This window comes from Puma concolor, chromosome B1 (genome assembly GCF_028749965.1).
Source record: "Puma concolor isolate L17-30 chromosome B1, mPumCon1.1.hap2, whole genome shotgun sequence".
In the NCBI taxonomy this organism is placed as follows: Eukaryota; Metazoa; Chordata; class Mammalia; order Carnivora; family Felidae; genus Puma; species Puma concolor.
In genome coordinates this window covers 97,842,210-97,857,339 of record NC_141670.1, presented here as the reverse complement: position 1 = coordinate 97,857,339, position 15,130 = coordinate 97,842,210, and the positions used below count along the sequence as shown (strand labels likewise).

General features: G+C 34.7%; 1 protein-coding gene and 1 long non-coding RNA gene across 6 annotated transcripts in view; one reads left to right on the top strand and one right to left on the bottom strand.

The window, feature by feature from the left end:
• LOC147581769 (uncharacterized) overlaps positions 1 to 15,130 on the bottom strand; it is a 70,216-nt gene that overhangs the window by 1,633 nt on the left and 53,453 nt on the right. Inside the window, exon 2 of one of the 3 annotated variants that reach the window (XR_015250233.1) lies at positions 1,284 to 1,387. The exons of the other annotated variants lie outside the window; for them this stretch is intronic. This is a non-coding gene — a long non-coding RNA (uncharacterized LOC147581769). The remainder of the gene's footprint in view (positions 1 to 1,283; positions 1,388 to 15,130) is intronic. 3 annotated transcript variants of the gene reach the window in all.
• HSPA4L (heat shock protein family A (Hsp70) member 4 like) overlaps positions 1 to 15,130 on the top strand; it is a 56,664-nt gene that overhangs the window by 32,557 nt on the left and 8,977 nt on the right. For all 3 annotated transcript variants that reach the window (XM_086704251.1, XM_086704252.1, XM_025921340.2), the window contains exons 14-18: positions 4,440 to 4,538; positions 6,062 to 6,199; positions 9,981 to 10,106; positions 10,396 to 10,503; positions 12,656 to 12,775. In XM_086704251.1, coding sequence (XP_086560377.1) covers positions 4,440 to 4,538; positions 6,062 to 6,199; positions 9,981 to 10,106; positions 10,396 to 10,503; positions 12,656 to 12,775 — 591 coding nt within the window. The remainder of the gene's footprint in view (positions 1 to 4,439; positions 4,539 to 6,061; positions 6,200 to 9,980; positions 10,107 to 10,395; positions 10,504 to 12,655; positions 12,776 to 15,130) is intronic.

Genomic DNA, 15,130 nt, shown 5'->3' with positions numbered 1-15,130 from the left:
TTAGTCATAACATAATCAAAAATAATCTGAGGTTTTGTTCTAAAGTTCTGTTGTAGGGATCAGTGTAAACTTTTTTTTAAATAAAAGCATAAAAGAATAATTTTAAATGCTCTACACTTTTCACATTTTAAACTCTTTAGAGGTTTTGCATCTTTTTAATAGCCTTATATTAAACACATATGTGTGTTTGGAGTCCTCTTTCCTAAATTCTTCTTTATTTCCATTAAAAACACGTATTATGGTTAGCTTTTTAGCTTACAGATAAAATCAATTCAGATTGATGAATTTTGAACTATATGTGTAACTATTTTTAGATTGATAAAGCACGTGGCTAATAAAGAATTTTTCTGGGCTTGGGAGTATCTGTGGCAGTTGAACAGAAGAGTGTGCTATGCATTCAGTAACGTTAATACAGATTTTTGACAATTTATGAAAGAGTTATGTGACCCTGGCATTATTCACTCTTGGTGTACTATAGATGCAGGAATTTTAAGTGAACATGATTATATTCCATTACATAGAGATTTTATTTTTTTATATGTATACTATTATAAGTTATTTTTAATGGCATATGTTTTTTCCAACCATAATTGGAGATCTGCCCTAGATTTTTTGTGTATTTGTGCATATTAAGAATGGATTTTGTTTTTTGTCAGATTTCAAGACCATTTTTCCCTTTTGTGGAGTTCATCTTTCTGTCTGTTTTTATTAATACTCTAAAATCCTGCACATTGATCAGAATTCTCCTTAATGTACTTTATTTAAGGATCATAGCATTTTCTTTCTTCTTCCCATGTATTATTTTGCTATTACATCCTTCCTTGAATTGAGGAGAAAGAAATGTCCTGATCTGTTAATGAAAATACAGTCAATTTTTTATAAATTAAGAATAATAGGTGAAAAGTTAGTTTTATTTTTTTTGAAAAGTTAGCTTTCTTAATTGTAGTTCACAATAATTTAAGTCAGACATGTAAATTTTTAATCCATTAAGATTTATTTTTACTAATATTGAGAGCACTCTGTATGCCTCTAGGATGAATTCTTCATAACCATTTCTGTTTTCTTCACCTCTGCTGAGACCTTTAGTTTTCTCTATATTGCGATTCTGGAGCACTAAAAAACAGTAATATGGCACCCATTTTTTCTGCTTCCCCTATTTTGTCTATGAGCTTGAGGTTCAGTTAATCTGTCCTTGGGAATAATTTGGATGTGGACTTAAAGGACTCAGTTGTGAATTAAAGGTATGAAATAATGACATTTGCTTTAGCTACTCAGAGACTTACTTGCTTATCAAGAGTGTTCTGCCTTATTGGAACATTTCCAAGTAGTTGATGTTCCCATATAAGGGATTTCTTCTAGATAAGTGAGATGATCCTAAATACTCCTCCTACAATATATATATAATCAAGGATAAAGGAAGGTTAACATTATGGATCCTATCCTTGGTGTTATTGGCAAGCACATTCCACATATATTGTCTTCTTTTAAATCCCTAGCACAGCTGATATAATAGGTGTTGAATAAATTAGTTTATTTCCAAATCATTGCTAACAAGGGGTGACGTTGAGTATCCTGTGTAGAAAACATCCCATGTACTGTATTTCTTAGTGGTTTTCTCTAGGATTTTTTAAATTCTGTATCCAGAAGTTTAAAACCATAAGGCTTACACTCCACTATAAAGTCATTTCTCCTTTCCTCCCAAAAAATGTGAATCAACTCAGAGTACACTTTGGAAACTAATTGTTTCAGTTTTAGAGGAGAAAATAAGAGGGTTTTTACTCTACCTCAGCTGCTGACACTGCTGACTCTGATATAAAGAAACCCAGTGAGCAGCAGCAGCAGGAGTCTTTTTTTTTTTTTTTTTTTGTACATGAGTCAATTTATGAAATTATGGGCCTCATTTTTTTTCATTAAAAATTAACATAGCTTTGATTTTCCTAAAAAATAATAACAGAGTGCTGACTTTTCTTCAATATAAAGATGTCTCAGAAAATTAAATTGATACTTCTTGGTGTATACTAATTAATACATGGTCATATTAAGAAGTTATCACAGCCTAGGCTTTATCACAAAACCAAAGATCAGAAAGACTGTGCTATTCATCGTACTTCTATACCTTGATTTTACTATTCCTCAACTGTTGGCCATTTGAGTGGTTCATCTTTTTATTTATTTTTTCAAAATATCTAATTACTTCTATGCACCAGGCGCTGTTTTAGGCACTAAGGATACAGTGGTTAAGCAAAGAAGAAAAGGCCCTCGCATCTATCTGTTACCTACATTCTAGTGGGAAAAGACAGGCTAGAAGCAACAAGATACTATATAGAGGAAATTAATGGAAGGGGGGTGCATAGTGGAAATTAACTATGTGATAGTGATGAGGTGAACCACCTGTGAGGAAGGAACAGGTAAGCCAGCCTGAAGGATGAAAAAGCAGTTTGAAGATAGGTAGTTGTCTGGGCAGAGTGAGTAACAGGTATAAAGCCCTAGAGGCTGGAAGCTCTTTTTTGTATTCTTTGTTGTAACAAATATAAGGGTAGCTGATAGATCAATAAGATATAGGAGTGGAGAAGGTGGAGAGAGCAGCAAGAAAAAACATTTAAGAAAGGTAGATCAAGGGGCAAATCAGGTTAAAGCCTTTATAGTTCATGAAAATGATTCTGGATTGTATTCTTAAGTGCTTTTCATCCAGCAGATAACTAGAAGCACTAAAATGTGTGTTTGGATATAGCACTGAACAAAAAAACGATCTCAACCCTCTTGAAATTTAAAATCTATAAGAGAAGCCAGAGTCTAGAGGCACTTCCTTTATTTAATTTCCCCACTATGGATAATATTCCTATGAGCATTCTTAAATCATTTTAAAAGGTTAACAGATTACTCTCAAATTAATTGTGAGATGCACGGTTTTCCACTTTTTAATATATCTGAAGTTGGGGTAGGTCTTGCAAATGGTTATTGTTTAACCATTGCTATTGCCAATGGCAGTCATGACATAGTTCTCATCACCTGTACGTGTGTGAACTTGGTTGCTCTTCCCAGTGGCATGACTAGGCAATTGCATCCCCTTGACATTTCTGTCAACAAATTGTTAAAAGACCATTCAAGGAAGGAATTCTCCTGTTGTTGTCTGAAAACAATCTGCTGACTACTTTTGGTAAGATAAAACACCATGATGAAACTTGCAGAATAGGTATCAGCGGCTTATAAGAAAATACTACAGGCCATACCTAGACCAAACTTTTTAACGAAAGCTGGGTCACTAATGCCTTTGATGGCACAGGGGACAATACTGTGTAGACAAATACATTGAGAACTGAATTTATTTGAAAGAGTTGGGTTCTGAATGTGAAGTTTTAGAAACACCTTAACCACTTTATATTGTTTATCTTTCAATATATTCACAATAGAAGAGTTCTTCAAATAAGTATAAAGTAAAAATGCTAAGTGATCAAGCATTTTGGCCACTTAATTGGTAGCATTTTTTTCTTATTAAATAGAGTTAACAGTGTATTTGTGTCTTACTGCATTACTTCAACTGACCACTATCACTTTTTTTTACCTCTTTTCAATCAGTGGAGGGAAGTTGTACAGTTGGAAGGTGCCAAGGGGTGAGGTGGGGGTGTAATACCAGAAATAATTGACCTTTTTTTTTTTTTAATAATTGACCTTTTAACTACAAAGAATGCTGGTATAAATTATCTCCCAATTTATTTTTCTCTTTGGTACAAATAAGCATTTATTCATGATCGCCTTTGGGGTATTTTGTATTTGCTTAACTCCAGATATATTAGAAGACTTAAATTATACTGATTCCTGAATTCCAAGCTTTCTTCTTTTTAGGAGGATGGTCATAAGTAAGGTTAAAAAAGACCAGAAAAATCCATTCCTTCTGATTATTTACCAAGTAGAGTCTATTTTGACAGTCATCTTGGTTGAGAATTTGTCTTCTAGACGTTAAAAAATCTTTGAAGTTTTTTAATTCGGAGACCTCTACTTTGACAGTTTCAATGTACTGAGTATTTTACTACATTTAAAAATATAATTGAATTTATGTAATACATGTATTTTATACCTTTATTTTCTCACATTTGTAAATATTTTTCATATAAACATGTTTCATGTCAAGTTTAATGTTCTTTTCTGTAAGCTTACGTTTGTGACTTTTGGTTGGTGAATTTTAACTTGAGAACAGTTTTCCATTTATTTTGTAGTTATTTGCCTATAGGTGAATGCAACTTTTCATTCACATAGCATCAAATAGGTCATTTTATTTTATTGACCTGTTAATCTGTTTATTTGTATTTATTCTCATTTGAAAAACAACCTTCTACTTTACTATGTTCACACTTTTCAAAGCAGGTTTGTACTCTAAGATGCTGTTTATTAATAATAAGGAAGACACTACCAATATTACGAATTATGTATTTTCTTTCCAGGATAAAATGCAAGTTGACCAAGAAGAAGGAGGGCATCAAAAATGTCATGCTGAACACACCCCAGAAGAGGAAATTGATCATACAGGAACCAAAACAAAGGTGTGTTTTATTGTTTTTATGGGGGTGTCTTTTTGAGATTGCTATTTCGAGTTAATGTATTCACTTTATAATGCATGCTTTTAATACACTTGATATTTTAAACCTTAGAACTGTGGAAAAGTATAAGAAAGACACAACCAGAGTAAATACAATTCAGTGAGTTATAGAGAATTTTTAAAAGAATGAACCTTAACAATAAAAGTAAAATTATCTCTCTGGTAGGAAAAAAGATGTGTTTTTCAGTAATTTTTTTGTGTTACTAAAAGCCATATAATCCCAGAAAAATAAGAAATGGAATAAGCTAAATGAAGAAAACTTAAATTGGCAGAACCTTGCATCTCAAAATTAACCACTCTAAGCATTTTGCTACATATCATAAAATATTTTGCTTTGTGCAAAAATATTTTTGAAAATAAAAATTTAAAGGGTAACTTTTTTATTGAGAGTCATAATTTTACGAGACAGTCATTGCTGATAAAAGGGAGACCATGACCCAGTCACACAGATGAATGTGCTCTAAATATCATCTTCAACGGATTTTTCTAAACTAAGAATTTAATCTGTGTTGGTTAATTGTATAGATTTTTTTCCAGAGGTTATAAAGATTCCATTTTAATTCCTGGGCTCTCAAGCAATATACAAACTGAAACCCATTTTTCTAGATTTTTTTATTTTACTTGATTTTTTAAAATATTTATTGTCAAGTTAACTAACATACAGTGTATACAGTGTGCTCTGTGCTTCAGGAGTAGATTCCCATGATTCATCGTTTACATACAACACCCAGTGCTCATCCCAACAAGTGCCCTCCTCAATGCACATCACCCATTTTCCCCACCCCCCCAACCGCCTTCAACCGTCAGTTTGTTCTCTGTATTTAAGAGTCTCTTATGGTTTGCCTCCCTCTCTGTTTGAAACTATTTTTTTCCCCTTCCCTTCCCCCATGCTCTTCTTTTAAGTTTCTGAGATCCCACATGAGTGAAAACATGATTTACTTGATTTTTTTTTTTTGCTTTAATTGCTTAATAGCTTGAGATATAGTTTACATACCATACAATCCATCCATTCAAGTGTACAAGTAAGTGGTTTTCAATATGCTCACAGTTTTACAACTGTTATCACAATCATTTTCTCAGCATTTTCATCACCTAGGAACTGCCCAACAGTTTTCCAGAATGTTTCAACATGTTACAGTCATGTCAGCAATATATGAGGGTTCCAATTTCTCCACATCCTCACCAACTCTTGTTTTCTTTTTGTTGTTTTTTCATTACAGTCATCCCTAGTAGGTATGAAGTGGCATCTCATGATTTTAATTTGCATTTCCATCCCGGTATTTTTTATGTAGAAAGATTTAGTGTACACAGTATAAAATACTATCTGTATTAAAGTAGTCTTTAGTAGAAGGGTAATAGTTTTGTTTGGTTTTACATTTCTGTTTTATGTGAAATCACTTTTTAAATCTATTTTTAAGCTAGTTTTAGAAATTTATACTTCTCTTACTTTTTTTTTTTTTTTTGCAGTCAGCTTCCTCAGACAAACAAGACCGATTAAACCAGACCATTAAAAAAGGAAAAGTCAAGAGTATTGATCTGCCTATTCAGAGTAGCCTGTGTAGACAATTGGGCCAAGATCTTCTCAACAGCTACATTGAAAATGAGGTATATAAATCTGAGTTGATGTTGAAATAAGTGGTAGTATATTCTAAAATCTTTGTAGAGGTCAGTGATTATTCCCCCCCCCCCCCCCCATTTGGGGAACTAATCCATAATTTTTTTTTTTTAATGTTTATTTTTGAAGGAGAGAGACAGAACGTGAGTGGGAGAGGGGCAGAGAGAGAGGGAGACACAGAATCCGCAGCAGGCTCCAGTCTCAGAGCTATCAGCACAGAGCCTGACATGGGGCTCGAATTCAATTTGTGACATCATGACCTAAGTAAAGTCAGTCGCCCAACTGTCTGAGCCGCCCAGGCCCCCCTAGAACTAGTCCATAACTCATAAAGAATTATTAAATCGTTGAACTCCTTTATTTTGGACAAAATATTGAGCTGTATATTATGTACAGTGGAGCTTTCATCATAGTTATGTGAAAAATGTGTTGTCTTCACTATAAACAGTACTAATGATTCTTACCTGCTTTTACTGTGTAACAGTAACACCCAGCAGACATCATATGGGAAGTATTCGTAGCCCCCCTCTTCTAATGTATTGTTCTTAAAAGTCAAGGCTCTATTCAAAATGTTTTCTGACTTCATTTAATACGTTTTAAGATCTGTTGTCATTCTTGAAATTTTCTTTACATGTCTGTGTGTTTAATTTTTATAGTCTTTTGAGGAATAGGGTTTTGTTTCTTGACTAGCAATTGTATAAGTAGTAATTTTATGTTTAAAACTTTTATTTAAGTACTAGTCCCTAATTTCTATAGGCTTGGCTGGCGTTAAAGAAGGTGAGTTTTCTTTGAAGTGCATCATATTCTCCCATTTGCTGCACATTATTCTAGGAATTTCTTTGAGATATTTTGACTTTACAGTGCTTGCTCTTTTTAGTACCTACCCATACTGTCTATTCATTAACTATTAAAGGCTGAATTTTCTGTGAAGCAAACATTCCTGGAAACCATGGGTAATTCAGTTTTGAGACTTATCTTCCCAAAGTAATAAATTGTAGGCAAGTGCAGCTATGGCAAATTCTGTGTATAAATATTCTTAAGTATAAGAATGTATAAACTTTTCTTAAGTTTTTAAATGTTTATTTTAAATTCCAAGTGTCAGTGCACTGTAGTCTTCTGTTTAAAATACTGTGTTTCTGTTGAAATGAAAATTTTGTTCAAGTATTACAATCCTCAGATTATTTATTTGCTTTAATTAAAACAATCATGTTTGCCAACTGTTTAAAACACTTTGATATCTTAATTAATCCTCACAACAAACCTATGAGGTAGAAGTACTGTTAGAGATCTGTGTTTTACAGATGAGGAAACAGGAACAGGTATACTAAATCACCAGATTTAGTGGCCAGAGAGTAACCTTTGGATTGGATCTGAGTAGTCTGTCTCCAAAGCTCAGCATCGCAACCACTATACTGTATCCCCTCCCAGAGCTAACATTTATTTAGCATGAGTTATATGCTAGGCACTATACTAAAATTTCATGTGAATTATGTCAATCTTATTAACAGCCCTAAGAGATAGATAGAAGTATTCTGTGTTTTAAGGCAAGAAAACTGAGACTTAGAGAGGTTCAGTGACCTTCCTGTGATCTCAAAGCTCATAAATGGGGAGCCAAGGAATTGAACCCTAGTATGTACCATGACATAGACTATATCTGGTTTTTAAAATAGCTTTATTTTTTTTATGTGTATGTATTTTTGACAGAGACAGAGCATGAGCTCTGGAAGGGCAGAGAGGGAGACACAGAATCTGAAACAGGCTCCAGGCTCTGAGCTGTCAGCACAGAGCCCAATGCAGGGCTCGAACTCATCCTGAGATCATGACCTGAGCCAAAGTCGGATGGACGCTCAACCAACTGAGCCACCCAGGCACCCCTAAGATAGCTTTATTGAGATATAATTCATATACCATACAATTCATTCATTTAAAGTGTACAATTCAGTGACTTGGTATATTACACATTACTAATCTTTTAAACTGATAAAATATGCCATTTCGACTAAGTGCACAACAATTCAGTGGCATTAATTACATTCATAATTTCGTGTAACCATCACCACTGTCTATTTCCAAAACTTTTTCATAACCCCAGTGTGTCTGTAATCATTAATAACTCACTATTCTTCCCTATTCCTCATCCCCCAGTCTGTCTCTGTGACCTTGCCTATTCTAGAAAACTCCTATGAATGTAATCATACAATATTTCCTTTTGTGTCTGTTTAGTGCACTTAGCATGTTTTCACAGTTCATCCATGTTGTAACATGAATTAGAACTTTATTCCTTCTTATAATAGAATATTTTTTATTATTTATATATATATATATTTCATTTATCCATTCATCTGTTAGTCGACAGCTGAGTTGTTTCCACCTTTTGGGCTCTTGTGAATAATGCTGCAGTGAACACTGGCATAAAAATAACTGTTTTGAGTTCCTGTTTTCAATTCCTTTGGTTATATACCTAGGAGTGAAATTGCTGTGTCATATTGTAATTCTTTATTTAGCTTCTTGAGGAACCACCACACTTTTACAAAACAACTGCAGCATTTTAGTTTCCCAACAGCAGTGTACAAGGGTTTAAAATTCTTCACATCCTCACCAACACTACCCATGTCTTTGATTTATAATCATTCCAGTAGGTGTAAAGGGGTTTTGGTTTGCATTTCCCTAATGCATTTTTTTTTTTTAATTGAAGTCTAGTTGATACACAGTGCTACTTTAGGTTCAGGCGTACAGCATAGTGATTAAATCAGTCTATACATCATGGTATCCTCATCACAAGTGTAGCCATCACCTGTCACTATACACTATTACTATGCCATTGACTATATTCTGTGTTGTACCTTTTATCCCCGTGACTTACTCATTCCATAACTTGAAGCATGTATCTCTATTCCCTTTCACTGATTTTGCCCATCTCCCCACTTCTCTCCCCTCTGGCAGCCATCAGGTAGTTCTATTCATGGGTCTGTTTCTGCTCTTTATTCATTTGTTTTGTTTTTTAGATTCCACATGTAAGTGAAATCATACGGTATTTGACTTGTTTAGTATAATACACTCTAGGTCCATTTATGTTGTTGCACATGGCAAGATTTCATACTGTTTATTGCTGAGTAATACTCCATTACACACACACACACACACACCCCACATCTTACATCTTATTTATCCATTCATCTATCAATGGATACTTGGGTTGTTTCTATCTTGGTTATTGTAAATAATGCTACAATAAACTCATGTATTTGTTTTCTTTAGCTAAATACCCAATAATGGAATTATTGAATCATATAGTTCTATTTTTAATTTTTTGAGGAATCTCCATACTGGTTCGCACAGTGATTACACCAATTTACATTCCCACCCACACTGCACAAGGGTTCCTTTTTCTCCACACTTGTTATTTCTTGTCTTTTTGATTCTAGCCATTTTGATTGATGTAAGGTGATGATCTTATTGTGTTTTTTTTTTTTTTTAATTTTTTTTTTTTTCAACGTTTATTTATTTTTGGGACAGAGAGAGACAGAGCATGAAGGGGGGAGGGGCAGAGAGAGAGGGAGTCACAGAATCGGAAGCAGGCTCCAGGCTCTGAGCCATCAGCCCAGAGCCTGACGCGGGGCTCGAACTCACGGACCGCGAGATCGTGACCTGGCTGAAGTCGGACGCTTAACCGACTGCGCCACCCAGGCGCCCCCTCTTATTGTGGTTTTGATATGCATTTCCCTGATGACTCTTGTGCATATTCTTAATAGCTAATCTGAACATTTTGAATAGGGGAAGATGATAATGCAAGATAAATTAGAGAAAGAAAGAAATGATGCTAAGAATGCTGTTGAAGAATATGTATATGATTTTAGAGACAAGCTGGGCACAGTCTATGAAAAATTCATCACTCAAGAAGTAAGTCTAAATTACATAATTTTTTATTAGAACTATTTGTTTGACAGTGTTAATACGAATTATGTAAACAAACATACCAAATGTGTTACTGTTGTCAATCCCCTTGAGCCACATTTAGGAATGATTCTTAGTTATGTCTCCTAATTGCAGAAGTATGGTGAAAAACATGTTAATGAATAAAAAGCCAGAGAAATCTGAAATTTAATCTTTTATACTTGAGAAATAGTCTGTCCTTTGATAACTTCTAAGGAGAGCATTTTCAGTCAGTGTCTCTTCAATGTACAACTAGGACTTGAATAAACTGTCTACAATATTGGAAGATACAGAAAATTGGCTTTATGAAGAAGGAGAGGACCAACCCAAACAAATTTATGTGGATAAGCTTCAAGAACTAAAGGTAAATTTTTTAAAGTCCGTGTTAATTTTGAATAGAACATTGTTTTCCTAAAAATTGTGGTGTAAAAGCACATTGTCTATTTTTAATAAATACATTAGAAAATACTAAGGTATGTGTAAGAAGAAATGGTCTCTAATCTTAAAAGCAATTTTAGAGGTCAGTAATGCTATATGATAACTGAAATTAAATAATGTATAATCATATTTATTCAGACACTCAGATATAAATATGTAGCAGATGGCTGGAATGTGACCACTTTTACATTAGGCATTTTTTTCTGAAATGTTATTAAGAAGTGATTTGTGAACCTGATCCCTTCTTATCCATTGGAGGATGCACCCTTTCTCTGCTTCTCCCCCCTTCACTGTGCCGTGATTTTGAGGAGTATACGCTGCCCTTTTGTATTTTCACATTGCAACTGATGTGGACACCTGGCCAGTGAAGAAATTCCAGTTTCTTTCACAAAGAAATACGGAGATGTGGCAACCATGTCTCCTTTTTCTAGGTCAATGGTATGATTTTAAGAAACTATCACTATTACTCCTTTCTTTCTGCTTGCCTACCCTACCCTGAAAAAAATACTTTTAAATTCAGATTACAAGGATTACAGGAATTTGTCTTTTCTTCTTAGTGTGCATCATAGCAGTACTTTAATGTTCACATGAATTGCCATGGGCTTTTATTGAAGTGCAGACTATGATTTGGTACATATGAGGTGGTGGGCCCATGATACTGCATTGCTAACAAGCTTTTAAGAGGTTCTGATGCTGCTGGTTCCTGAGCCATTCTGAGTAGCAAGAGAAATACATAGATGATATTGATAGGGTTCCTAGGATATGGGAAAAGGCAGCCCTTTAGGATTGGGTGAGCAGAGTATAAGAGAAGTTACTTAAAAGCAAAAGCAAGTATCTTGCAAAAGTTATAACTGTCTTCATGCCAGTAAACTACTTTCAAACAGAATAATTAGCAACCAGGAAAGCTGATCTTATAGCAAAACTAGGCTTTATCACATTTTAGCTTGGTGGTGGTGTTACTCCCCATCTCCCTAAAAGAATGTTATGTATTTTGGGTAGTAGGAACAGCCAGGCAGCTGAAGTCAGTAGAAATAACTAAAAAGCCCAGCAGCTCTCAAAAAGGATTATTTCACCCCAAATATATAAGTAACCATAGAAATGAATGTTGTACAAGTTTTCACAGGCCTTAGTATTTGGGGGGGGGGGTGGCTTTTAAAAGTTGGCAGTACTTGGTCCTTTTTCAGAAACATTTACAGTAAAATGTATGGTGTAAATAGACTAAATGCAATATGTTGTCCTGGAACAGAAAATTATGAAATCCACTTAAAGTCTGGAGTTCAGTTAATGGTAATGTACCAGTGTTGGTCTCTTAGTTTTGACAACTGTATATACTGTGGTAATACAAGATATGTAAGATGTTAACATTAGAGGAAAGCAGTGAGAAGTACTTGATGCTCTATTATTTCCTTTGTAACTTCTCTGAAAATCTAAAATTATTCTAAAATAAGCTGATTTTTTTTTTTAAGTACATAAACTATCTACAAGAAAATAGGTATTCATTCTTCTAATGCATCCCCTTCCTCAAAATTCCGGAGGCTGTTTTAACATTCCGGGCATTTGGGGCAAGGGGCCAAAGGTTTGTTTTTTGGTTTTGTTTTTTTAAGTGCTATACTTCCAGATCCAGGATTTCCATCTAATTAACAAACATAAATAATATTCAAAAGATAATATTGAATATCTGGAAATACTAGTAATCATGTTGCTTACAGAGTTATAATAGAAGTATTTGCGACCTGTGTCAGATAAATTCTGCATGCGATAATGTCTTTATGGCTAATAGGTTTGGAAATTTTCAACACAACTTTGAAGGAATTAAAAGTGTTGCCTTTGGATTTGACAGGAATCAAGAAGTGGTAATCTTAATAAATGAAAGACATAAATCATTAGGCATCCCTGTAGGATTGCATAAGGAAATAATCACTGGAGTTTATTTTCATGTAAGGGAAATAGAGAAGGCATGTTTTGATCTGGCCAGCTTTCTTTCCTATTCATCATCATGTAAGGGTCCAATAAAACTTGTCTTCTGTTAAAAGTCATTTTCGGTTAATAATTTTTCTTTCAAAAATTTTTCTTAATAGAAATATGGCCAGCCTATTCAGATGAGGTACATGGAACATGAAGAGAGACCAAAAGCTTTAAACGACTTGGGAAAAAAGATTCAACTTGTCATGAAAGTGATAGAAGCATACAGAAACAAGGTATTAAAGTCACAGGGCAAGCTGCTGCTGATGGCATGTGTTTTATAGTACATGGTAGGATGGGGTAATAAGTTCTCAGCCACGAAGCTGTAGCAGTCGTTACTGCCAAATTCCGGAGACCCTGTACTCTAAACTTACTATTTTTTTTAACATTTGTTTATTTTGAGAGAGAGAGAGTGGGGAGAGAGGGAGAGGAAATCCCAAGCAGGCTCCACACTGTCAGTGCAGAGCCCTGTGTGGGGCTCAATCCCATGAACCAAGAGATCATGACCTGAGCCGAAACCAAGAGTCAGATGCTCAACCAACTGAGCTACCCAGGCACCCCTATCTTTTTATTAGAAAATTACTGTAAAGGGTACTAATATATTTAAAATACAGTGCAGTTATGCTGCTTTAATCTCTTTAAATTACCTAAAACCCACACTTCAATCCAGTGACTAAATCTATCATTTTCTTCTTAGAGATTTCATTATTGATACAGTGAAAGAGAATTTTTCTTGGAACTTTTTTTATTATAGGCCTCTTGCAGACTGGACAGTGCTAGACTTTATTTTGTTCTTTTGCTTTTGGTTGCTCTCTGTCTTCCAGTCTGTGAGACATTTGTGATCTCCTGTACCCTTTATTCTTTTAGATGCACACCCAAATCTATATACCCTTAACCTGCCGACTGTTTTTAAGCTTCAAATATTTAGTTACATCCAAAAGGAAATATCATTTATATAATAGTAAGATATGACAAAATTAGGCTTACCATTTTTTCCTCTAAACTCGAGGTTAGCAGGATTTATTTTAAATGAACAAATAGTGAATATATTAGGTTTTACAGGCTAACAGTTCAGATCTGCCATTGAAGTGCAAAAGCATCCATATACAGTACGTAAATGAATGGTTATGGCTGTGTTTCAAAATAACTTTATTTAAAAACCCAGGGGAAAAAAAACGGCAAGTAACAGGTTAGTTTTGGCCTGCAGGACAAGTTTGCTCGCCCTTACTTTGAATAAATATTCACTATAATTTCCCCAGTTTTTATCATGGGAGTTAAAACTGCATCAGTAAACAGGAGAGGGTAGCACCAGATTCAGGCAGGTAATCTTAATAACTTATGTTTACCAAACAGTGAATTTTAAACACTTTTCATGGATTATCTTAATCTCACAAGGATATATCATAAGAAGACTGCAGTGCTTAAGCAATTTGTCAAGGATTACACTGGTAGTAAATGATGCATTTAGGATTAAAACTTGAACAGTCTGAAGTTAACATACAAACTCCTATCACCTATGCTACTTTGTACTACACAACGTGTAAAAAGAGGTTGCTTGCTTTACAAAATAGATTTGTAAATTTTGTAACATAAGATTACAATCCAGCCAACCAGAAAGAAGAATCCAGGCACTGATTGCGAATGTGTCCACCGCTGTCAGTGTCCAAAATGTCCATACACGTACAAAGAATAGAAGGATAATGGAAAGGTAAGACGGAAGCAGACAAATAAAAACACCAAGAATATTTCAAATATGGCATTGGACATCCACATAACAATACATGGCCCCATGTTCCCCAGGCTTTAGCAGTCTTGAGTATGCAGGTTTAAGATACCAAAGCAAGACGAGACTTCACCGACATTCAGGGATTTTGAATTTTTATGTGCTGTCTTCAGTTCAAGATGCTGGAACTACAAGCATCAAACAAAACACTGAACCTGTTTCTAATATGCTTTGATAGGGAAAGGTGAACAGTAAATAAGTTACTTCAAAGGAGTCAGATACGGGGGCACCTGGATGGCTCAGTCAGTTAAATGTCCGACTTCAGCTCAGGTTATGATCTTGCAGTCTGTGAGTTTGAGCCCGCATCAGGCTCAGTGCTGACAGCTGACGGCCTGGAGTGTACTTTAAATTCTGTGTGAGTCTCTCTCTCTCTCTGTCTCTCTCTGCTCACACTCTCTCTCAAAAATGAATAAAAAAATTTTTTTAAGTAGATAGGGATAAAGGACTATTGAAAAAGTAAGGAACCACCAAAGGTGGAGGAGATTTGTGAGAAGGGCAGACTAATAAGATGATATACTGTTAGGAGAGAACTGAAGGAAGGGAGGGCTCAAGGTGTAAGATAACTGTAAGGGAAAAGTTGTAGAAAAAGGGAGAGCAAGTTACAAAACCTCAAGGGGAAAATGTGTTGAAGGAACAGCAAAGAGGCCAGTGTGGCTTAAAACAATGGGAATGGGATTAGAACCTAGGGATTAGAACCTAGTGCCTAGTAGGTTATCCTAAAAGTTTGGCTTTGAGATATGAAACCATTGATTGGAGGTTTTTTTTTTTTTTTTTTTTTTTTTTTTTTGTAACGTTTATTCATTTTTGA